At 37.1% G+C, this 26,296-nt stretch overlaps 1 protein-coding gene across 3 annotated transcripts in view; it reads left to right on the top strand.

The window, feature by feature from the left end:
- Positions 1 to 26,296, top strand: part of UNC13C (unc-13 homolog C) — an 855,380-nt gene that overhangs the window by 724,407 nt on the left and 104,677 nt on the right. For all 3 annotated transcript variants that reach the window (XM_044925029.2, XM_044925027.2, XM_044925028.2), the window contains 4 exons: positions 4,390 to 4,486; positions 5,125 to 5,268; positions 13,984 to 14,061; positions 18,178 to 18,255. In XM_044925029.2, coding sequence (XP_044780964.2) covers positions 4,390 to 4,486; positions 5,125 to 5,268; positions 13,984 to 14,061; positions 18,178 to 18,255 — 397 coding nt within the window. The remainder of the gene's footprint in view (positions 1 to 4,389; positions 4,487 to 5,124; positions 5,269 to 13,983; positions 14,062 to 18,177; positions 18,256 to 26,296) is intronic.

A 26,296-nucleotide genomic window follows, 5' to 3' on the forward strand; every position in this document is an offset into this window, starting at 1 on the left:
GCAAAAATATACAAAATATAAAGACAGTCTCTTTAGCAAGTGATGTCGAGAAAGCTGGACAGCTACATGTATATCAATGAAGTTAGAACATACCCTCACACCATGCTCAAATATGACACCATAAAACTCCTATAAGAGAAGACAGGCAAACATTCTCTGACATAAATCCTAGCAGTGTTTTTTATTAGGTCAGTCTCCTAAGGCAATAGAATTGAAAACAGAAATAAACAAATGGTACCAAATTAAACAAGCTTCTGCACAGCAAAAGAAGCCACAAACAAAATGAAAAAACAACCTATGGAATGGGAGAGAATATTTGCAAACAGCATGACCAACAAGGGATTAAATTTCAAAATACAAAAACAGTTCACATGACTCAACAACAACAAAAGCAACCCAATCAAAAAATGGGCAGAACAAATAAGTAAATATCATTTTTCCATGTGTTCAAGCTTAAAAAAATTGGGCAGAAAACCAAGATAGTTCCCCAAAGAAGACATACAAATGGTCAATAGGCACATGGAAAGATGCTCAACAAAACTAATTAGAAAAATGCAAATCAAAACTACTGAGATATCACCTCACACAGGTCAGAATGGCCAACATCAAAAAGTATACGAATAACAAATGCTGAGAAGTTGTTGAGAAAAGGGATCCCTCTTACACTGTTGGTGGGAATGTACGTTGGCTCAGCCACTATGGAAAACAGTATGGGGGTTCCATAAAAAGCTAAAAATAGAGTTGCCCTATGATTCAGCAATCTCACTCCTAGGCATATATCTGGGAAAAAACTAACTTGAAAAGATACATGCACCCTCAAATTCATAGCAACAATATTTACAATAGGCAAGTCATGGAAGCAACCTAAATATCCATTGACAGATGAGTGGATAAAGAAAATGTGGATCAAATATACAGTGGAATATTACTTATCCATAAAAAGAATGGAATATTGCCATTTGCAGCAACATGAATGGATCTAGAGGTTATCATACTAAGTCAGTCAGAGAAAAATACCATATGATATCACATTTATGAAATAAAAAATATGATACAAATGAACTGATTTACAAAACAAATACTCACTCATAGACACAGAAAGCAATCTTATGGTTCCCAAAGGGGTAACGTGGGCTAGGATAAATTAGGAGACTGGGGATTAACAGATACAAACTACTATATATAAAATAGATAAACAAGGCCCTACTGTTTAGCACAGGGACTATATTCAGTACCCCATACAAACCCAAGTGGAAAAGAATATCAAAAAGAATATATAATGTAATATATACAACTAACCCACTTTCTTGTACACCAAGAACTAACACAACATTGTAAATCAACTGTACTTCAATGAAAATTTTTCAAAAATAAAGTTTAAAAAGATATATCATTTCTCAATTTGTATGTATTAAATGACATGTCAGCAAAATATATAAAGCAAAAATTGTCAGAAATAAAATGAAAAATAATATCTACAATCCTATTTGGAGATTACAATTCTTTCAGAAACTGAAGAATCAGACAAAGTGTCACTAATAAAGACATTTCAAAAGCATGAATAAAACAGAGACATTTATCTACCCAGATACATCTCTATCTACTCACCCAGAGTGTCCACAAATTTTCATAGATATTATTTACACACACACATGCACACAGAATACCTATCTCTAATTTATAATTAACCAGCAGTGAGAAAATACACATTTTTAACAGATACACATGGTGCACTTACCAAAACAGACTATCTGCTAGACCCAAAAGCAAATATAATGAATTTTAAAAGCTTAGAAAATATACTGTATGTTCTTGGACCACAGATAGGAAATTAAGCAGATACTCTAGATCATTCATATGTCAAAAAATAAACCACAGTGTAAATTACACAGTATTTTTAACTAATGATAAAATATAGCATGTCAAAACTTGTGGATTACAGCTAAAACAGGAAATAGAAGAAAATTTATGGCTCTGATTCTATACAAAGAAAGGAAAAACTATAAAATCAGTGATGTAAGTTATCAGAATAAATATTTAAAATCAAGAGAAAATAGAAAAAGAAAATATCAACATGACCTGGGATAAAAATAAAGTAGAAAAATTTATGTGCTCAGTCCTGTCCAACTCTTTGCAGCCTCATGGACTGAATGAAGCCTGTCAGATTGCTCTGTCCATTGAATTTTCCAGGCAAGAATACTTGAGTGGGTTGCCATTTCTTACTCCAAGGGATCTTCCTAACCCAGGGATCAAACCTGCATCTCTCCTGTCTTCTGCTTTGGCAGGCAGATTCTTTACCACTGTGCCACCTGGAGTTAAAAAGCCAAGTGTGTTTTTGAGAAGATGAAAAAAATCCAAGAAACCTTAGCAAGGGCAGTGCAAAAAAAAAAAAAAAATATGTTACAAATTACCATTATCAGGAAAAGATATCACAAAAGATCCTACAAAGATAAAAAATTATTAAGAGAGCATTTATGGTAGGCCATTTAAAAGTTAGGCAAAATGTATACATTCCTTTAAAACTAAAACCAAGCTAGCATAACAAAAAATATAAAATCTGAATGGGTCTGTAAGTATTTTAAAATTTGAATCTTTAATTAAAGCTCATGTCACAATTAAAACTCCATGCCCAGATGGCTCCAAACTGAATTCTTCCAAATGTTTAAGAAAGAATATCACCAATGTAACACAAACTGTTCCAGAGAAGGTAGGAATACTTCTCAAACCATTTTTAAGGTCACCATATCCTCACTACTAAAACTCATTGAGAACACAGCAAACAAGAATAATTACAGGCCAATTTCTCTCTGAACACAGTTAAAAAAAATAAATGAAATATTAGCCAATATAAAAAGGCTAATATAAACATGACAAAGGGGAATTTATTCCTGGGATATGAGATTAAACATTTTAAAAGTGATGAACACAATTCACCATATTTAAATTATGAAGGAGAAATTCCTACAATCATTACACTAAACTTATAGCAATAATTAGATAATATAGAACATTAATTAAAAATCAAGGAAACTCTCTTAATCTAATAATATAACCCCCCCCCATTTAAACAAACTATACAAACATACTTATAGATAAAATTTTGAAAACTTCCCCAAGAGATCAAGAATAACCAACTTTATATATAGATAGATAGATTGGACTTCCCAGGTAGTGCAGTGGTAAAGAATCCACCTGCCAGGGCAGAAGACACAAGAGACATGGGTTCACTCCCTGGGTTGGGAAGATCCCCTGGAGGAAGAAATGGCTACCCACTCCAGTATTCTTGCCTGGAAAATTCCATGGACAGAGGAGCCTGGCAGGCCACAGTCCATGGAGTTGCAAAGAGTCAGACACAACTGAACACACACATACACACACACACACACACACACACACACGTATGCATATACCTGAATCACTTTACTGTACAGTAGAAATTAATACAACATTGTAAATCAACTATACTCTTTTTGTGAAGATTGACAAGTTTGTTCAAAAAAATGTAGTACATAAAAATACAAAGGGCCAAGACTAGCCACAGCAGCCTTGAAGAGGAAGTAAAAATGTTGGAGAACTGCACTATCAGTTGTCAAGACATATTCAAAAGCTAGTTATTAATTGTATAGTGTTGTGTGTAACAGATGAATGAGATAAAGTAGTCTGAAGACAAATCCACTCATTGCTGTTAATTGATTTGCATCAAAGATGCCAACTCACAGCAGTGGGGGTAAGGATGACCTTCTAAATAAATGGTGCTAGACAACTGTACATCCATATGGAAAAAAGAACTTTGAAACTTAGACCATTCACAAAGCCCAACTGCAGGTTAATTACAGATCATTAAAATTTGAAGGGAGCCTGCAGGATCAGTTACAGGAGAGGAGTTGTGGTAAATGAAAGCCAGATGGCAAAGCCCTGAGAAATAAGAGAATGATACAATGGGGCACACAGCATACAAGATCTACGTTTTACAGGATTTTGAACTGTAAAGAGAATCATAGATTGGGAATTGGGAACTAATCATGAAACAGCATGAGAAGGGTCAAGAGAAAGGAAGGGATTGAAGGTAAAAGGGAAAGTTAGATAGATAGATATTGGCCACCCTGCACAGCATGCAGGATCTTAGATCCCCAATCAGGGATCAAACCCATGGCCCCTGCAGTGGTAGCTCAGAGTCCTAACCACTGGACAGCCAGGGAATTCCAAGAAGGGGATATATTTAAGAAGTGAAGATAAAGGTCTTCAAGGTAGCAAAACTAGAAAAAGAGAATGAAAAGAGGTTTTGGGTCCTGAATTACTCTCAGATAAGAAAAGAGCAATACTGCATTTACTATTAATTATGTGTGAATGACATCTTTTATAGTATGTCATAAGATTAATTTTTTTCAGGTGGTTTGAACCTTTTGTCATGCAGTGGCTAGATGAAAATGAAGACGTGTCAATGGAGTTCCTACATGGAGCCCTGGGAAGAGACAAAAAAGATGGAGTGAGTTTAAATGACTTTCAGATTGCTTATTATTGAGATTTATTCATACTGTTCACCTTTAAGCTAATGGGAATTGTTAGGTTTATTGCTATTAATTAACATTTTTTTAATCCTCTAATTACCAAAATATAATTAGAACACAATTTTAAAGTCTGATAAGACACCTAGGGAATTGCTTTAAAAAAAAAAAAAAAATCAATCACCCTTTTGCTCCAAGATTCTTTACTCCTTGAATTGGCCTGAATCTACAAGTTCAGTAGGCTTATACAAAGCTTCCCCATTGCTCTGGAACCTTTCCAGGATTCCAAGATTAGGGACAGATACCCTCCCAATCCCTCTAGAGTAAATCAAATGTCTCAAGCCACAATCAGCTTGCTAAACCATCCTAATGCCTGTGGGGAATAAGAAATTGAAAAAACCACTCCCCCAATTCAATTAATAGTAACCTGCCTCATGATACTAGTTTTACTACACTTTTCAGAAAAGGAGATGAATGATTTTAAAATGAACAAGCATTTTCTTACTGGGAAATGAAGGCGCATGATATAGGAGATTGAGTTGTTTTGAGAAATAATGAAAATTCTTTCCACAGTCCATCTAATATGCTTCGGGAATGGTTTCATCTTCTCTCTCCTCAGTTCCAACAGACATCTGATCATGCGCTCTTCTCTTGCTCCGTGGTTGATGTCTTTGCTCAGCTTAATCAGAGCTTTGAGATTATTAAGAAACTGGAATGCCCCAATCCTGAAGCATTATCTCACTTAATGAGAAGATTTGCAAAGGTAGGTTGAATGGAATGAATCCTTTCTTTGCTGGGACAGTGTGTGTGTGTTTGTGTGTGTGTATTTGTGTGTTAGTCACTCAGGTCATGTCCAACTCTTTGCGACCCCATGGACTGTAGGCCACCAGGCTCTTCTGTCCATGGAAGTCTCCAGGCAAGAGTACTGGAGTGGGTTGCCATTCCCTTCTCCAGGGCATCATCCTGACCCAGGGATCGAACCTAGGTCTTCTGCATTGCAGATGTATTATTTACCACTGAGCCACCAGGGACTATGGCATGTTATTATTTTCCTGCACAGAATCTGAAAAATGCTGTTATTTTATAGCACTAGTCTTGTCTGACCACTACCCCAATTTAATTTACTAATCCCAGCAAAAAAAGACTGTTTCAAGTTTGTCACCTGTCTTCTTGCCCTTCTTTTTTCTTAAATATAGATTTATCATCTAAAAAAAATCAAGTTACTATTCACATGAATGACTCAGTCATTTGTAATTGATGAAACTACTATGGGTGGCCAAATTAATTTACATTTCAGCTTTATAACAGAAAATAAATCTTGGAATTTCATATTCAAATGGCAAGTATTTTTTTTTTAGCAGTATACACGGTAGCACAAAATATGTTGAATTTGGAGTAATGAAATTGAGTTCTAATTTCAAATCAACCAATAACTATAGTGTGAGTCTAAGCAGTTCCCTTGATTTTTACAAATAGGCTTTGTTAGTTGATTTTGAGCAACCAGACTTCCCTTAAGAACTCTTCCTCCTCTTATTGTCTCAGCTCAGTTCAGTTCAGTTGCTCAGTCGTGTCCGACTCTTTGCGACCCCATGAATTGCAGCACTCCAGGCCTCCCTGTCCATCACCAACTCCTGGAGTTCACTTAAACTCATATCCATTGAGTCAGTGATGCAATCCAACCATCTCATTCTCTGTCTTCCCCTTCTCCTTCTGCCCCCAATCCCTCCCAGCATCAGAGTATTTTCCAATGAGTCAACTCTTCGCATGAGGTGGCCAAAGTACTAGAGTTTCAGCTTTAGCATCATTCCTTCCAAAGAAATCCCAGGGCTGATCTCCTTGCAGTCCAAGGGACTCTCAAAGACTTCTCCAACACCACAGTTCAAAAGCATCAATTCTTCAGGGCTCAGCATTCTTCACAGTCCAACTCTCACATCCATACATGACCACTGGAAAAACCATAGCCTTGACTAGATGGACCTTTGTTGGCAAAGTAATGTCTCTGCTTTTGAATATGCTATCTAGGTTGGTCATAACTTTCCTTCCAAGGAGTAAGTGTCTTCTTTTAATTTCATGGCTGCGATCACCATCTGCAGTGATTTTGGAGCCCAAAAAATAAAGTCTGACACTGTTTCCACTGTTTCCCCATCTATTTCCCATGAAGTGATGGGACCAGATGCCATGATATTAGTTTTCTGAATGTTGAGCTTTAAGCCAACTTTTTCCACTCTCCTCTTTCACTTTTATCAAGAGGCTTTTTAGTTCCTCTTCACTTTCTGCCATGAAATTAAAAGACACTTACTCCTTGGAAGGAAAGTTATGACCAACCTAGATAGCATATTGAAAAGAAGAGACATTACTTTGCCAATAAAGGTCCGTCTAGTCAAGGCTATGGTTTTTCCAGTGGTGTCATGTATGGATGTGAGAGTTGGACTGTGAAGAAAGCTGAGCCCTGAAGAATTGATGCTTTTGAACCGTGGTGCTGGAGAAGACTCTTGAGAGTTCCTTGGACTGCAAGGAGATCCAACCAGTCCATTCTAAAGGAGATCAGTCTTGGGTGTTCATTGGAAGGACTGATGCTGAAGCTGAAACTCCAATACTTTGGCCACCTCATGTGAAGAGTTGACTCATTGGAAAAGACCCTGATGCTGGGAGGGATTGGGGGCAGGAGGAAAAGGGGACGACAGAGGATGAGATGGCTGGATGGCATCACTGACTCGATGGACATGAGTTTGGATGAACTCCAGGAGTTGGTGATGGACAGGGAGGCCTGGCGTACTGTGATTCATGGGGTCGCAAAGAGTCGGACATGACTGAGCAACTGAACTGAACTAGTAAACCAAGAAACTGTATGATTTAACACAACAAACTGCTCACCAAACTTCAGCCTTTGGTAAATAAATAAATAAATAAATAAACAAAGCCAGATATACTAGTCAAAGTGGTAAGGACAGATTTTAATCACTAATAAACTACTGCAATGGTGGAGAGTCCAGACTAAAACAGACTGATTTGATTTGTACAGCCATCACTGGGTGTTTCAGAGGCAGAATGCAGGAACAGGCGAGCACAAGCAGGGCCTCAAGAGCAGGAGACAGGATTGATCCATGGGAAGCCCACCTAGTTTGCTGCTGCTACGTCACTTCAGTCGTGTCCAACTCTGTGCGACCCCATAGATGGCAGCCCACCAGGCTCCCCCGTCCCTGGGATTCTCCAGGCAAGAACACTGGAGTGGGTTGCCATTTCCTTCTCCAATGCATGCAAGTGAAAAGTGAAAGTGAAGTTGCTCAGTGTCGTGTCCAACTCTTAGCGACCCCATGGACTGCAGCCTACCAGGCTCCTCCATCCATAGGATTTTCCAGGCAAGAGTACTGGAGTGGGGTGCCATTGCCTTCTCCGACCTAGTTTGCTAACTGGTACTTATTGAAGTTAGGCCCCTAGCCTTCCACAGAGGCTCTGAGATAGGACCCTATCTTCAGGTGTTGGCTAGAATAAATGGTAAATCTTTTGGCAGCCTTGTTTTTTTTCAGGTAGGCACTTTAAGGGATGTGGGGTCATCCTAGAGGTGTGTCTTTGAACTCTCAGAAATTTTGCTGCTGTTTTGTTCAAGTCTTTATAAGCCAAGGTCAAGGCCCAGTTGAGAAGGGGACTCAGAGGAGCCTGGGCAGAGCTTGCTCAACAGAGAATCTTTGTCATTCTCCTCTATTCTGTGACTCAGGACTTCTAGCTTGAGAGGTCCCACTAAGGAAAGAGCATAAGATTTATAGAGGGCTGTGGAACTACAGTTGGAATGTTAGGCTCGTGTCGTAAACAGTCTTAAAGAGCAGGCAAAGTGGCTGAATTTCTTTACTAAAAAATGAGGAGCCCATGAAGGCTTTTAGGCAGACACGCAGCTGTCAGCCTAAAATGTTTTAAAATATTTGTCTGCCATGAAATACTTTGAACTCCAGTTTTTATATCTGCTAAATAGGAAGACTAAGGTAACCTCCTACTTTTAGAGATAATAGTTAAAAATCATTTATTGCAACTTTCTTGAGCAGCTGATTCCAATTTCCCACTATGGGGAAATCTGCAGTAAATTCTGCAGAATTATTCTAAAAAATTCTCAAAGTCTTTTCTTGACTACGAGCTGTGTTTTGGATGACTGCCAAGAAAAGAATGCAATAGGGTCATTAGGGACAGTGTTTTTAAAAGTATGTCACATGCTATTTCTGAAACTCTGTAGTGGAAGCAGGATCAGATAAGAATTGCACATATTACAAAAGCAGAATTCACAGAGTAGTCAGGTTATGTAAGATGGGAGCAAAGAAGCCCAGAGTGGAAAGACTGTCTGAAGCAAGAGGAAAAGAATTAGGCTGCATGTGTCACTGAGGAAAGGTGAGTTTTTATTGGCACAGTAAAATAATTTCAGTGAAATAAAGGCACTTTTAACCCATGGGCATTCAATACTAACCAGCTACTATCATAGGGAGATGAATTATCACAAGGAATGAAAAACATTTTCTAGGAAAATATAAATTGGCAACCTTCATGGAAAAATAAACTTTTATTAGCACGATTATTTAAAAATGGGACTTTGTGGTTGATCTAATTAGCTATTTCACAGGACCTGCAGACTACTGAACTATGTTTTATTTCATCAGCTGTAACGATTGGTCTTGAAAACCCTATCCTTCTTAGTATCGGGATCCTTGTATCAAGATATACTGAAATCCTATTATTTTTCTGGGACATAGACTGATTTAAACCATCCCCTGGAGGAAAGACACATTAATGATGTCTTCAGACATTTAAGTGGAGTTAGCACTGTCAACTGGATCTTAAAAACATGATTTATTTTCACTAGAGCATATAAAAGACTGAATCAGGTACCAAGCAAATGCTTTAAATTCCATAGCAGGTACATTCAGGAGCTGTGATGAGTGGGAATATGGGCATGTGGTTGAAGAATATTCCTATGGCTGTCTTATTGCTCTTGACAAGTATAGGTACTTCAGTTAAAAGAACAATGATGTAATATTTTCAGTACTACTTAAATCAACAAATGTTAACTCACTCCTAGCTAAGAGTTGTCAATATTATGGTGAATGAGAACACATATTCCTTGTGATCTGGGAGCCTAATCCTAATTTTAAAAATAATAATGATAATTCATTGAGCACCACTATGTGCTAATCACTTTACATGTATTATCTCACTTATTCTTTACAACCACCTTAAGAGATACATACAATTATTTTTCCTAATTTTAATATGACAAAGCAAGCTCAGAAGGTTTAAACAATGCAGAGAAGACTAGAAATGATATGAATAGAACACTTTCATCCACCAATCTGTATTACCTTCACATTCCAGTGTTATCAGAAATCAATTAGTAAATTGAAGACCAAAATCTCACCATTCATGTTTATCCTTTAAGCCAAACATAGGCATCCCTAGGGAATTCTGTTTTATGTTGGATACGTTAAAATACAATGTGTGAAGCACTGAAGTGGCATCACTAGTACCATTTAACACATACTGCAGCCTTCTTGTCCTCTCTGTTGCTCTGATACTGTAAAGCTCCATGCATAAAATGTGACTGCAGAGATGGATTTGGTCCAGGGCTCTTGTCTTCCTGATTGTAAGAGTATACTCCTAGATGTCCCTCCTGGTAGTATTGGCAAGATATTTAGTCTACTTCTACAACCCACTCCAGTATTCTTGCCTGGGAAATCCCAGGGACAGAGGAGCCTTGTGGGCTACAGTTGATGGGGTCACAAAGCATCAGACATGACTTAGTGAGTAAGCAATAACAAACCCCAGAATTGCTGACTCAATAGACCTGGGACTGGACCAGTGAATTTTTTTTTAATTGATTTAATTTTTTGACTTTACTAGGTCTTTGTTGCCTTGCAAGGGCTTTCTCTAGTTGTGGTGAGCAGGGGCTCCTCTTTGCTGCAGTGGCTTCTCTTGTTGTGGAGCACAAGTTTTAGGGTACATGGGCTTCAGTAGCTGTGGCACATGGCCTTAGTTGCTTTGCTGCATGTGGAATCTTCCCAGACCAGGGGTTGAACCCATGTTCCCCCATTGTCAGGTGGACTCCTATCCACTGTGCCACCAGGGAAGTCCTGGATCAAGGAATGTATTTATTTCCAACAAGTTCCCAGGTGATGCTTATGATGATACTGGAAAAAAATGCTTCAGATAGATATGTCTTAACTAACTACAGTAGACCCTTGAACAACATGGGTTTGAACTTTGGGTGTCCAGTTTTTAAATAGTAAATTTTACAGTACTATATGATATGTGGTTAGTTGAATCCAGGGATATGGATGAACTATGAAAACAGGTGGCTCAGACAGTAAAGGATCTGCTGCAATGCAGAAGACCCAGGTTCGATCCCTGGGTTGAGAAGATCCCTTGGAGAAGGGAATGGCTACCCACTCCGGTATTCTTGCCTGGAGAATTTCATAGACAGAGGAGCCTGGCAGGTTATAGTCCATGGGGCGTCAAGGAGCTGGACACGACTGAGAAACTAATGCTTTCACTGTAAGCTACAAGTCAGTTTTTCACTGTGCAGAGAGTTGGTGTCCCTAACCCTCTGGTTGTTCAAGGTTCAACTGTAGTCACTAGTATTAATTAAGAAATGTCTAATAGTGATTTTTCTTTGTTGAATAAATTAGAATGACATTGAAGTTGCCCCTGAAATGTACATGAACACATTTAGGTGCACTTTATATACTCACAAATAAGTGGATATTGTTATAGCCAGTGTACCAGCAATTCTATGAGCACAAGGCCTTAAACTACATTGTACATGACAAAGCCCTTTTCCTTAAATGCAACCTATCAGGAAATGGCAACCCACTCCAGTGTTCTTGCCTGGAGAATCCCAGGGACGGGGGAACCTGGTGGGCTGCTGTCTCTGGGATCGCACCGAGTCGGACACGACTGAAGCGACTTAGCAGCAGCAGCATCCTGACTTGCAAACCTCTGGCATTTGTAAGTTATTAGATGTGAGATCCTAGGATCAGTTGCCTCCCAGCTGGAATTCAAGCAAATCACTTCATAATTCCTATGAAGCAGAGGCAAGAATTAGACCATGTGAAGATGCTGAGAATAATCAGAAATGGTTGTCTGGATTCCCCTGCCCAAACTAAATCTTGAACACATGATAGTCTGAGATGCAACAAGCTCCTAAAGCAGGCTTCTGTTGGTTTTTAATTTTGCAATATAGTGAATTGATTCCTGCAGTTGACACTGTCATAAGAACCTATAAACTGAGAGTAGTGTTCATATGCATGAGTAAATCAGCACTCATTAGGTAAGCCCCAAAGTAATTTTCAACATGAAGTCTAAAATAAAATTTGAACAGATGCATTTAGAAAATACTTTAGTCTGATCCACCACCTGTTTTCCTAGATTTGTTAGTCTACTTCTTGATAAGATGTTATATTTTTCAAAGCCAAGTTTTCTATTTAAATTGATACATGTTTTCACTTTTGGTGTCTCAGTTGGTAAAGAATCTGCCTGAAGTGCTGGAGACCTGGGTTCTATCCCTGGGTTGGGAAGATCCCTTGAAGAGGGGAATGGCAATCCACTCCAGTATTCTTGCCCAGAGAATTCTAAGGACAGCGGACCCTGGCAGGCTACTGTCCATAGGGTCGCAAAGAGTCGGACATGACTGAGCAACAATGCTTTCTTTTTCCACGAACTATTGATTTTCTTTCTGCCTGTTAGCCCTAATTTCAGGTTTCAGGCTTTCATTGGATTTTTAAAGTCTATAAAATGAGTTCATAGTCACATTCTGTGACTTCAGGTCTGCAAATTATATATCTCTCCTTCAGCTTAACTTCTTGGACTATCTCCCCAAGTTGATTTTGAGTCACAAAGAAAATTCAGAAGAATGTACATAAAAAAGCTTTTGTGTCTTTGCTTTTCTATGAAAAGAGATGATCTCTATTTACTTCTCTTGTTGCTTTCTCTCTTCTAAGAAAATCATGTCCACTTTGGGCTTAATTCAAACTGTGTAAGAAATAGCAGTAGCCTACAAACACATCAATATCTGTTTAAGTAATTAGAAGAAAATGCAACTAATGAAATTTGTTCATTTTCCCTACTTTTGCATAGTTAATGGAAGCAGAGGGCATCCTTAGTCTCAATAAGAGTTATAAGATAGAGAAGGAAAATGTTGAATTAGGATTAAAAAAGCCAAGGAGGGGAAGATTAGGCAGTATTTTTAGCAAATATTGCATCAATAAATAACTTAATATATTAATGGTAAATTAATAGACACTGTGATGCAACGAAAGCTGAAATTTAGGTCTTAAGAGGTGTTCTTTGTTATTAGTAAGGCTCTGTATCATTGAAAATATTCATTGCTAAGTGACAGTATGGGTATGTTCTGACCCATATGGGTGTGTTCATAATTCAGGAATACTGTAGAAAGTTGAAAAAAGAACCACCACAAGGAATTTTGTCATGGTAGAGTTGTGTGTGTGTGTGTGTGTGTGTGTGTGTGTGTGTGTGTGGTGTGTTGGGGTGAAGAGGAGATGCCAACTAGAAATCATGCCAGATAATGAAAGCATAAAGTATCAATCATTCAGGAAAAGAAAAAAGTCATTGGGGGCAGTAGGTAATAAGTATTCAGGCATAGAGGAGGTACCACCAAACAGTATACCTCCTGAGTCTTAAGTTAGAAATAAATCATTTTGTGATGGAGCTGGTTGTATTAAAATAGAATGGATGCGTGTGGACTGTCTTCCAAATGTACTCAGAAATATTACAAATTGTCACTTAAATATAAGTTTGAAGTCCTTCTTTTGGCAAAGGTGTAGATTTAGTCACTACTATGACCCTTGTGGCACCCCACTCCAGTACTCTCGCCTGGAAAATCCCATGGACGGAGGAGGCTGGTGGGCCGCAGTCCATGGGGTCGCTAAGAGTCGGACACGACTCAGCGACTTCACTTTCACTTTTCACTTTGATGCATTGGAGAAGGAAATGGCAACCCACTCCAGTGTTCTTGCCTGGAGAATCCCAGGGACGGGGGAGCCTTGTGGGCTGCCGTCTATGGGGTCGCACAGAGTCGGACACGACTGAAGCGACTTAGCAGCAGCAGCAGCATGGCCCTTGTTTGGCTTCCCAGGTCAGTAGTTAAAAGAGCCAGCCTGCTAATGCAGGAAACTCCAGTTCCATCCCTGGGTTGGGAAGATCCCCTGGAGAAGGAAATGGCAACCGACTCCAGTATTCTTGCCTGGGAAATTCCATGGACAAAGGAGCCTGGTGGGCTGCAGTCCATGAGAATCACAGAGAGTCAGAAATGACTGAGCAGCTGAGTTCACTTGTTGACCCTTGTTCATCTGAAAAAGTCTTTTGAAGTTTTCTGATTAACATAACCCAGATTGTGTGTGTTTGTGGGGATAGATACATATGTAGATATATATGTACATATAAAGTTTTACTTACCTGAATTAATTTCACAATTTTTTTTTCCTAGACCATCAATAAAGTACTACTTCAGTATGCTGCAATTGTATCAAGTGATTTCAGTTCATACTGTGATAAGGAAAATGTGGTAAGTAAAAATATCTCTTTTCAAATAGTCCTCAATTAAGAACTGATATAAGTAAGCAATTTTCTTTATGTTTTCATATAGATGATAAAAATAGAGATTAGACTGTTCGAAAACTTTCTAGTAGTCCTGAACTGGTATAAAATAGAATTCAGAGGAAGGTTGAGAGCATCTCAGTGCCAGTCAGCTTGTGGTTTTCCATGATGATAAGGAGTAAGACTCATAAAAACAATTGAAAACCCACATCATTGTAAACACTGGAGCTGGGACCTAGGAGTTAAAAAGTTCAATGTTCACACCAAATAGTGTAGTTTTGGCATCAATACCAAAATTAGTATAATTTATTCTTTTAGTTTTCAGATAAATTGGAAAGAATGGTTAAAGTAAGGAGTGATACTGGTGTATACTCTGAATTATTAACTTACCGTCTTATTTTTTGGATGATTGACAAATGTTGATAAAATCTAAGCCAATATTACAAAGTAATGAAAGGAATAAAGAGAAGTAAGATAAACCAAAAGTAATTTGGAATACAATCAATGTTATTTTATGGTGGAAGGTAAAATCTTTCTATTCACCATAATAATTTTAGGAGAAATGTGTTGGTAACATTATAAGAATTTTTTAAAACATTAAAAAAATATTTTAAAAGTCAGTACTAGATTTTTAAGAGAAAAATCAGGGTTTTTTCCTTTGTCAAAAAATCAGTTCCCACTATCTGGCAAATCTTAAAGAGAATTCTTGCTGAAACCTCATTGACCTCTTGCTGACAGCTCATTAAGACAAGTCAGCCCTAACAGTTCTTGAGGGTCCCAGAAGATTCTCCTTTCCCTTAAGTAAAAATGCTGCCCAGAAATTTTATTTAAATGCCTGGATATCTCAGTAGTGATTTCTAATTGCCATTGATTACAAATATTCTAATAGACAAGATGGAGTATTTATTTATTGAAAGCATCTAGTTATAGTTAAATTTATAATACAGCTGAAAAGTAATATGTTGAAAATCAAAACAGTGCCAGATAATTTCAGAAAAGATTCTGACTTCCTTGGTATCAAAAATTGAAGATTTTGAAAGGTGGCTATGAATTATCAAGGCCGATTCCTGTCATTCAGAAAGGAAAAATAGCTTTAAAAAGCCCTTGCAGACTTCTACTTTATGTTTGACATTTATAGTTTATCTTTAATATGAAAAATATAAATCAGCATTCTATTATCCTCTGTATTTTTCTTTATATTTTATACTTTTCAAAATGATTTTTTTTCTCTTTTAAATTTTATTTTATTTTTAAACTTTACATAATTGTATTAGTTTTGCCAAATATCAAAATGAATCCGCCACAGGTATACATGTGTTCCCCACTTGATTTTTTTATAAAGAAAAAAAATCATTGAAATATGATAGCACACAAGCTTACTTTTCCTTCCTTAATGCTTTTCTTTCCTAATTACTGATGTCTTGACAAGTCTTAGACTTTCATTTAAATGCCAAGTGTTATTTTAGCTTTTCCATAAAAGGGTAACAGTCAGCTACTTAGTTTAAGCTTTCAGCTAAGATAGATTGAAGAAGTGCTTTTGCACATTTGTGTGTGTAAGTATCACTGTTGTTTCAGGTATAAATTTTTAAATATCTTTAAATATCAAGAACATTGAAAATTATTTTTTGTTTTCTCTGTATACTTATGACAATATTCCCATTTTATCTGCAAATAGCACTGGAAACTTTTAGAGAGAGACACCTAAGAGATGATGGTAATATTTGCTTTCCCAGGGGCTCAGAATTAAAGATGACAGTTAAACAAAATATCTGTGACAGAATAATTTTTTTTTTCTTCTGTGACATTTTAAATTTGGAATGGGTCACAAGTTTTTAATCCATTCTTCCACATTCCACATTATAGCAAAGCAATAGTATCTAAATCAGAATTACTTGATTTATTAAAAAAATATTTTTCTACTCAGAAACATAATTTGGTGGGATCTTAAAAAATACAACCCACTAGTGAAATCAGGCTAATGTTCCCTTTACTGTGGGTATTTTAGTTGTTTATTTGTTGTTCATTTACTAGAGAAGTAAGTAAAAGCTGTTCCCTGATTAAGGTAGAGTTGTGTAATTCAATTCTCAGTAGTGATTTGATAAATTGATTCAATTAAATTGAAATTTGAACATGTCAAGGTCAGCGGAAGCTTAATCAAAGAGGAATGTCTCATATTTCTTTTTATCTCCCTCTGGATAACTGCATCTCTTTTTTTATATGTAGCCTTACTCAGATCAATAGCAATCTATGCCAAGTGAGCCCAAGTGTCTTTGTTCATTTTGCTTCTCGGTAGCTCTTTTCCATTGGAAATTATTTCATTAAAAAGGCTTGGAGTTGGTTTAATGTGTAAAGCTAGAACTAAAGTCCTATTATGTGTATCAAAAACAGAGATAAGCTTAAATGCTAATATCAAATAATCAGAGTCTACCCAGATAACTTAGAACCATGGAAAGCAGGATGATACAACCTTTACCCATGGAGTCTTCCTGCTGCTTATTAAGAGCTGTGCTCTTCCTTAATTCTTTCCCCTCTGCAATGAAAAAGGAAAAAAAAAAAAAAAAAAAAAAAACCCCAATGACCCCGTCCCCTAGTGGATAAAGCTCTTTTGATTCAGTTTGTTGACACTGGGTCAAGAATCTCAAATCCTGAAAATCTGATCATATATGCTACAGAAAGGACTAGACCTGGACCCAGAGACTCTCAACTGGCAATCCAAATCACTTTGTAGAATACTGTGATTCAGCTTACTGAACAGAATCTATAGGAGATAAATCTGTGTTATAAAAATAAAATATTTAAGTGCCTGAAATTAAGAGAATAGAAGTTCTAAATTGATTTTGTAAGTTCAAGTTAGGCTGTGGTCACTTTAAGAGTCAAGTAGAAAGTTCTTCAAAGGTGTGTAATGTGGTTAAAACAATGATAAAATCTTTCCACTGATGAGCACTAATACCTCTCTGATGTCCTGGAAGTCCTTTGCAGGTTTCTCTCTGATTCATTATTGGCTCATTTCCCAGCACCTTGGAAGGCATATCCATTTTCCTTTCTTTGACTCGTTTCTTCCCCTGATATGCTGGTTCTTCGGAATCAGCATGTAGCAAATGTTAAGTTATTCCATAACTATGCTGAATTCTGTTATAAATTAATTTCAACTATTCTGAGGACACCTCTAGCCCTTTCACAAAGCTTTACATCTTTATGTTATTGTTATATCTCTACCTCCTTGAAAAGAAGTCAAGGAACATTTTTAAAGCATGTATTATGTGTGAGGCTCTATGCAGTATTCTGGAAGAGAAAGCAGAAAAAGACACAGCAGTGCATACAGTGCTTTTAAGGTCAGCTGGCAAGACAGTCAAAAGCAACTCAGCTGTGAAGTTAAATAAAACAAATGTCAAGTGACAAAAGGATACAATCTGGGAAAATGAAGGCCCTAATCTGAATGATGGAAGTGACTCAAATAGGAGAAGAGGTTCGAGTGAGAGGCCCACAAGCTAAGCCAAGCCACCAAGCCCGGAAAGCACAGGCATTCGGTGGGGAATAAGCCTCTTGGAGCTGAGAGTTCATCATAACAGTAGGGACAGATGAGAAGAAAAACATGGTTTGGAGCTGTATAACTAAGGGCCTTCAATACCAGAGTGTGGACTTTACTGATAGTAAGAATTTATTCAAGGTTTTTGAAAGGGTTTTGTTTTGTTTTCTTTTTTGAAACTTAGAAGATGTTTTAGCTTTTGAAACAATGAAACAACAGGATAGTTTAAACTAATTTGTTTTTCTTAAAGTAAATCTTTAAAAAAAAATTGGAATTTGGTTAATTTTGAAGTATAAAATGCCACATTGCTAAGAGTAAATCAATTCTAGTAATAAGTCTCCAATGGTTTACTAAGTACAGTATTAAATTCCATTGCCCAAAGTGGCTATATATTCCCTCTTCTATGATTAACTGTTTAAACAGTGTAATCTTAAAGTGGCATAATTGTTCTGTTTGCCAAATAGAATAGGATTTTGGTGATAGCTGTATATTATTACATTGAAGGCCAAGCCATTCAGTAATTTAATGAATTTCTTGTTTTGTTTGTTTTATTTAAAGCCCTGTATATTGATGAACAACATTCAACAATTGCGGGTTCAGCTGGAAAAAGTGTTTGAATCCATGGGAGGAAAAGAGGTGAGTACATTTGTATGCCATTCAGTTGCTAAATATCTCCTTAGAGATCATTGGCAGCATATATTTCTTTGCTACGGAAAGTGACAGAATCAAGTTTTTACATGGGTTCACTACAGAACAGGACATGCTAACAATCTAAAATGCTATTAACAGCTAAAGTGATCATTATCCACAATACAATAATTCAGTAAATACATCAGAAGTGTGAATAGGAGAAGGAAGATGGGTCAATAACTTTTTGTAGTATGTGTGTGTATGTATATATTTAGTCATATATGCACAATTAAATATATTTATGTATATGCTAATGATCTGTGAAGTTCCACCATTGCAGATGCCTTTTACTGTTCTGTGCAATGTCAACTTGATACTGATTTTCTTCTGTGGTGTGCTTTGTGGCACTAGTGATTTTTGATATACCGCTGGTTTATTTTTTGCATCTCAAAAATCTCTGCCAAAACTGTGTTGTGTACTGTGTCTGTAATGTGTTGTGTCTTTGTCTAATATCTCTGACTTGCAATTCCATGAGCAGAAGAAGGAAGGAGAAAGATTCTTTTATGAGGTTTGTGATAGTAAGCATCTTACCCTTTACCTGGCTGTTTCCCCTCCAAATCCAAAGACCATTGCACTTCCTACTTGTTCTCACTTGCTTGTTTGGATCAGGCAGACCGTGAAATATTAGCTGGGCACCTGCCTCCTTGAGCTGCCACAGTCTTGTATTTCACAAACCAACATGAACATCTGGGGGCTTGAGAACTGGAGACGGTGCCGCAAGGGAAGGCCATGCAGCTGTCACTCTCCCACCATCTACTCTGAAAATCAATCCCGAGGGCGGCTAGGATGAGAGGATATTTTTGTTTACAGTTTTATTTACACAGTTCCTAATTATTGTGGTAAGTGCGTGAGATGTATGGAAAGCTAGGTTTGATTTCAAAGCCAAGGTCTCATTCATTTCTAAATTGATAAGGCTGAAGATGCTTTTTTTTTTTTTTAAATTGGAGTAGAGTTGCTTTATGATGTTGTGTTAGCTTGTGCTATACAGCAAAGTGATCAGCTATACCTATACATATACACCATCTTTTTTGGAATTCCTTCCCATTTAGGTCACCACAGAGCACTGACTGAAGTTCTCTGTTTTATATTGTAGGTTCTCATTAGTTATCTATTTTATACACAGTATCAATAGTGTATATATGTCCATCCCAATCTCCCAATTTATCCAACTGCCCCGACTTCACACATGATGTTTGTTTTAATCCCATAAAGACATGTATACATTTTCACCCCCAAAGTCTTTTTCATTATTCCCGAGGCTCAGTCGTTAGAGAAATGAACTATTATTTAGCATTCTACAAATAAGAAGCACCAGGATACATGGATGAAGGTACAAAACTTCAAAAATGAACTTTTCTGAGTTATGCTGCCACTGCTCTCTCAGTCTAAGCTAAGCTAAGCTAAGCTAAGCTAAGTCACTTCAGTCATGTCCGACTCTGTGAGACCCGATAGACAGCAGCCCACCAGGCTCCCCCGTCCCTGGGATTCTCAAGGCAAGAACACTGGAGTGGGTTGCCATTTCCTTCTCCAATGCAGGAAAGTGAAAAGTGAAAGTGAAGTCGCTCAGTCGTGTCTGACTCTTAGCGACCCCATGGACTGCAGCCTACCAGGCTCCTCCATCCATGGGATTTTCCGGGCAAGAGTACTGGAGTGGGGTGCCATTGCCTTCTCAGTCTAGTTTATATAAAATAAGGCTTCATTCCCCAAAGTGTGGTAATGGTTTTTGCCTGGTTTGAGGGCATCAATCTCATTTTTAAAATTCTTTTGCTGAATCAGGTGAGCACTTGGGGCTCATAGCTGGAGTTTGCCTTTTCAATTTAGTGATGTTTTGTATTCAGACTTTAAGTCCACTTACTGTTTTGAAAAGTAGTGAAGAAAATACTAATTTTTTTGTGGGAAATTCTCTCTCGCTTTAGTGAATTTTAAAGACCACAAATCATTTGAGGATAGAGTTATATTTGAAATGCCACATTTCCAGAAATTTCTCCTAATGCTGCTACTATGTCATTACTATTTTGTGGTTGAACTCTGTGAGAGAGATACTGCTGAGCTGAATGTTAACCAGACAAATTATGCCTGTATTTAAAGGAAGCTGTGTGGGCCAAGCCACCTGCTAACCAAAAAGCTGTGGGGTGGTTTGTTCACCAACCAAAATTGACTGCTTGTTTCAGATAAAATTGCCCATTTGAAAGGTACAGGTTTTCGTGTGATAAATTGAGTTGCAGATCTGTGACTATATCACAGAATTGTATTGGATAAAATGATGGAAGATGAGCTGAGCTGGGTGCCTTCTCCCTTTATAACTCTTGCAATGCCAAATGTTAAACTCCTCATGCAAAATTTCAAGTGAAAATCAATTAAACAAATTAAATGAATGTCTAGCTCCTAAAAATGGAATTTGTTAGAGGGACAGCATTGACCCTAGCTCCTTTCTTTTCCTAATTTAAATACTTTTTCTCCCTTCCCTCCCTCTCTTTACCCTCTTTCTGTGTTTCTTCTGTCTCCCTTTCTATGAAGTTCTTTTCTGTTTTTCTTTTCTATTTTCATCTTGTGCTGCCAAGAAGAATCTTTAGGCAGGCCATGCCAGTTTTGTGTAGGAGTTGAGGAAATGTGAGGAAGAAGCTTGACTTGAACCCAGGTCTGAGTGTAACAGGCAGCCTCCCAGAAAGTATCTATCTTAATACAAAATGACGTTAGAGTTGCTGATTGCTACAGTGAGCCTCCAGAACCTCAATATAATAGAAACCTTTCATTCTAGTTATCTATATGGCAATATTTAAATGGTTCCTTAACTTGAGTCTTTCATAAAGATGAAAAACGATTTTATTGAGAAAAACAAATTTGCCTTTTGATACGCAAAGTATATACAGCACTTAATATAGGCATGTTTTGTGGCCTTTAATGATAAGACTGTGTGTTTGTACTATTGCCAATCCCCAGTTGTTTCTTCACAGGGGACTGGTTATAAAACCTCGACTATTTGCTAAGGAAAACTTTCTAAACTAGATTTTATCCTTCTTCTAAGAGTTTCTTCTTGCTCTGTGCCCCACCATCTGTACTAGGATGTGCACTTCTTGCTACAGAAAACTAATTAGCAAATGATCGCTTGTGCATTTTGCTCAAAATAGTTTTTGATGCCCTGTGTCCATTAGTTGGCTTCTGACAATAGCGTGGCTGGCCCCTCGGACCGTCTGTAAAGTGCCAGCCACTGGCAGGCCTGGTTGCATGATGCTGTAGCTCTCCGTTGCTTTGACCCAACCACTGTTGGGGCAGTTGCTCTTTCTTTGCAGGGTCAATCTCTTTTCCCCCTGGAAACTGAAAGAGTGTTTAAAATTTTTTTTTTTTTAATTCACTCTATGTGTGGAATCCAAGATGGAAACATTGCCTAATGCTGTGACAGTCTTGGGGGTCATGCTGTTGACACTAACTCCAAATACAGACACTTGAGCAGTCCTACAGTAGCCTGTGGGTCCTGTAGGCACATTCTTTTTTCAATGCCCTATTTAGAAAAAAGAATCAAAAGAGAAGAACAACTACTAAATTTCTTCTCTTATAGTCTGCCTACAAATTAAGAGAGTGTGTTTTGGCTTGATGACTCTCTGATTACTCTAGAAAATAGGAATTTTAAAAATTCACATAAACTATGAAGCAAACATATCCTTTAGGAATGAGGCCCAGAGTCTTTTTTTCAAGTGCATCCCAGGTGATCTTTTATGTTTATACACTTTTATGAATCACTATAGTAAAACAGATAAATAACCAAACTGTGGTAGGAACTGATTTGAGCTAGAAGTTAAATCATTTACACCACAATTCCCATAGGTATTACTTGTCCCTGTGTAACACGAACAGCAAAACAATCATCAGAATGCCAGGTAATAATTTTCATGTAGTCATTAACAGTGGTTTTATCTTTCCGGGCCTTTCTTTCTATAATAGTTCAAATAGCTCAAAAATAAAAGAGATATATTTTTGTATATTCATTTTAATAGCTTAATTTTGCCATGAGTATATATCAACTGCAAATAAATACTTAGTCTGATATTCAATTTTTCATAAAAACATATTGCTACAGTCTACAGAAGGGACTTAGTTGTAGTTGCTTGATCTGCAATCTAATTTGCACAAGTACATGAAAAAGAAAATCAGATAATCCCAAATTTAATTTCCTTCCAGAAAGTTATGAGATATTGGTTATTAACTTGCATTTTGGTAATTGGTTTAGAAGAATTATGACCATGCTGTGTAAGCAGAGGGTTCATTACTCCTTCACAATATTGTGATGATAAAATAATCTTGAATAGTAGAAATCTATAATTATTCATAGGCCTGCTATCCTATTAACCATACTTCAAATTCTAGAAGTTAGCCAATTATTAATACATTTAGGAGAAATGGAGGGCAGGTATTTACTTAGCTAAATTCTCTCATTCTGCTGACCACAGAGCAGACCAAGTAGGTGTTACAGCAACATTATTGTTATTGATATGTCTCAGAAGGATTAAATCTCTTGACTCATCTTACCTTGTTTAAACTTTCCTGAACAGGGCTGGGAATCAGAGACATAATCCACCTATCCTAAAAATGTACATATTATAATGAGCAGCTTAATTATCTTTTGTTGCAGAGATGCAAACTATACTTCTCTTCATTTTTTAATGATGAATTTGATGTGTCAATTAGAAACTGAATCTGTCTAAAAGTGAACACATGTAGCTGATTGAAATTAATTGTAAAACTTACTAGCCATACAGAGGCAGCCTTCAGCTAAGCAACCTCTGATCAGAGAGGATAGAAATTGACTTCTGTTCTATTTCAGTTAGCAAAGTTATTTCATACTTTCTGGGCTACAGGGGTTGAAGACCACTTCTTTAAGGGAAATAATACTTCGTGCCATTAGTTTTTGAACTAACAGGTATAAGAAATGCCCAGAGAGATAATTATAACACACACTGCTGAATTCCATCCTAGACTATTCAACTCAGTAGATCTGCAGTTGGGCCGCATGACTTGTATTTCTAACAGATTCCCATGTGATGCTGATGGTACTGGTTAGGAGACCACATTGTAAGAATTAATACTGTTTGCTTTTAGGATAGCTACCAGATACTTAGGTAATGGCTCAGAATACCCTTATCCCTTATCTGTGCCTGTCTCCTAACCCACCTACTTAAAATATTTTGAATTTTGAGAACACATTGGACTCGGTGTATTTGAACAGATCTTGAGACAGCATGCAATAGACAGGGAAATATTTGGATTAAATAATATAATAATCTCAAAATATAGGTGACTAACTTGAAGTCTTATACAAATATCCAGCATTTTTAAAACTCTGGACTTCTATGCTTACATTTTATATATAATTTTATTAAAGGAGGTGTTATAGTTGTAAAAAGCCTGAAAACTTTATGTTCAGGTTTCTGATCTTGTCTCACCTTTTCTCAATGTAAACAGATATAACTCTCTAGTTAATATGCTAAATGAGAAGCCATCCCTGATTTCTCTTTTCCAGAAGTACAAAATAAATTAGAAAATAAAATTATCGAAGTAGGTACTAGATGTCATTAGATAATAAAGTAGTCAATTTTAACTGGTCATATTATGTCTTCCTGTTAGTTCCAAACTATTTCCTAAAGCAAATTTGCCAAGTTCTTCCCATGTAATTGAAGTGTCTACTGGTGTCTATTTTCTGTAGGATGACAAGAGTTGAGAGAGGAAATAAAGATATTTAAATAACAGCTCTTGCTGTCAAGGATCTTAAGAAGGAGTGAGTCCTTGTAAAACGACAGTCAGAGCAGAGCTCCCTGTTGGGCTCAGGCAAAAGGATTCTTAGAAGACAAATGCCTCCTCTTCTGCCTGAACCACTTTAAGTACCTCTTACGCTTGGGGCTGACTGCCTCAAGAAAAAGAGAGATAAGAGCATGCTGAACATGAAGAAGAATGTACTCCTTCATTAATTCATTCATCAAATTACTGATTTGCTGAACACCTATTATGAGCTGTATATTTTTACTAGACTACAGAGGTACAATAATTAATAAAATGTAGACCCCCACCCTCAGAAAACTTTGAATTTATTAGGGAAGTCAGAAGAATTAAAAAAAATAAGGTTTATTAGGGGAACCCTCATTTCTAAACTTGCAAATATGTGTTTCAAAGGAGAGTTGTAATTGTTACATCTTATCCCACAGTAATTCAAAGAATCAACTCAAAGTAGCTTATTATTGTGTAAATAAAACTCAAAGGTGAGATGTATTTGGCTGAATTCCGTAAAAGTAAGCAGGTATTTCTAGCTTCAAGAATGGAAAACTTGAATTTTAAGTGCTGGCCCTTTATTTTGGCAGCCTGAAGATACTACCTGGTTTCTTTCTCCTCCTAACCACTCTGCAATTAGAGTTAATAAATTGGAATTAATAGATAATGAGGGCCAAAAGGGCAAATCTCATTGAGGCGATTTAATAAATATGATTGATTCTAGCACTCCTACTACATAAAGTTCAGCTAACTGCTAAGCTGGCAATATTAAGGAAAGGTGCTCTCTTGGAGGCTGAGAGGCTTCTGGGTGGCAGATCCATGTCAAAATAAAATTCAGACCCAAGCAGGTTCTTCTTGTTGACCTCATTTCCCAGCTCATTCTCCAGACAGCACAGGGTCACCCCCATGCTACTGAGCATCTTTTTAACTAAACTTCCTCTGAACTTTAAGAAAACTTCAGGGGAGAGAATGCAAGCCATAGCCAGAAGGGAGAGAAACAGTTTTACTTTAACTGCCATTTTCTATAATAGACCTATTGTATTGTCTTATTGTGGATCCCTTGCAATTGCTTATGACTGCATTAACGAGCCATAAATCAATGCAGAAACTTAGTAAAACTTTACTTCTCTAATCCAGCCAATTGTCCCTCTTCTACTTGGCAGAGTGGCCATCAGGCACCTCATGCAGATGGCTCACTGAAGGCATTCTGCTGACTGACAGGTCGTCAGTTCAGTTGATTGAACAGACTCTATTCTCACTGCTGAACAGTGGCGAGATTCAATAATGTGAACAACTGAAAGGCAAAGACGGAGTGAGACAGGGCAAACAGTTTTTACAGAAAAAAAATCTGAACATCAAGTTTCTATCTCATTTCTTCTATTCCTGACATCCCTACTCTGTCCTGATTCATAGTCAGCCAATAGGTAGAGCTGATAAGCCCCATATTCCTTCCCAGTCAAGTTATTGTGCTTCTTTTTAATGTGGTCTTTTTAATGACCACAGTCAGAGAATTTCTTAAAAGAATATAGTTTCTTAGATCGCTTTTTCATCCTCCTGTGGCCTCCAAATGTGTCAAGTGAATGACACATTATCTAGACCTTGATTATTCCCATCCATAAGAAGGAAATAACTGGACTATAGGATTTCTGAGGTTCATTCTAGTCTAACAATCTGTAATTAAAAGGAAAAGAACCTTGTTAGCAATCCATAGAGTATAAGGTTAATGTATGTATCGTAGGTGAAAAGGAAAAAAAAAAGTTTAAAGAAAAGAATATCATGTCTCTCATATAAGGCTTGAAGGTATTTTTAAAAGTTCAGAGAAATAGAAATAGAAAAAAATAACAATTTGCCATATATTCACTAATTCAAAACTATATTGAATGAACTATACAAGATGAGGCACTTTTTCCCTTCAGTTGTCTAGTCTGAAGAACCTAACTTAACATATCTCAAAGATATTTAGTTGGTTTGAAACACAATGACAGTTGGTTTTACTGCATATTCTCCTTAATTAGGATGTGAGACAGCTACTGATGTTCTGCCACCTTTTGAAAGCAAGAAGTTAGGAGCATGAATTTATATAATTGATACCTCTAGCATAACACTTCATTCACATCTGAATGGCACAAAAATGTCATAGTCTATTTCTGAAAACAATCTTATAAGTTCTTGGGGAGGTTCTCTCATATGAGGAATAAAAAAAGAAAGTAAAGACAGAGTTGCATTGGTA

Source organism: Bubalus bubalis, chromosome 11 (assembly GCF_019923935.1).
Source record: "Bubalus bubalis isolate 160015118507 breed Murrah chromosome 11, NDDB_SH_1, whole genome shotgun sequence".
NCBI lineage: Eukaryota > Metazoa > Chordata > Mammalia > Artiodactyla > Bovidae > Bubalus > Bubalus bubalis.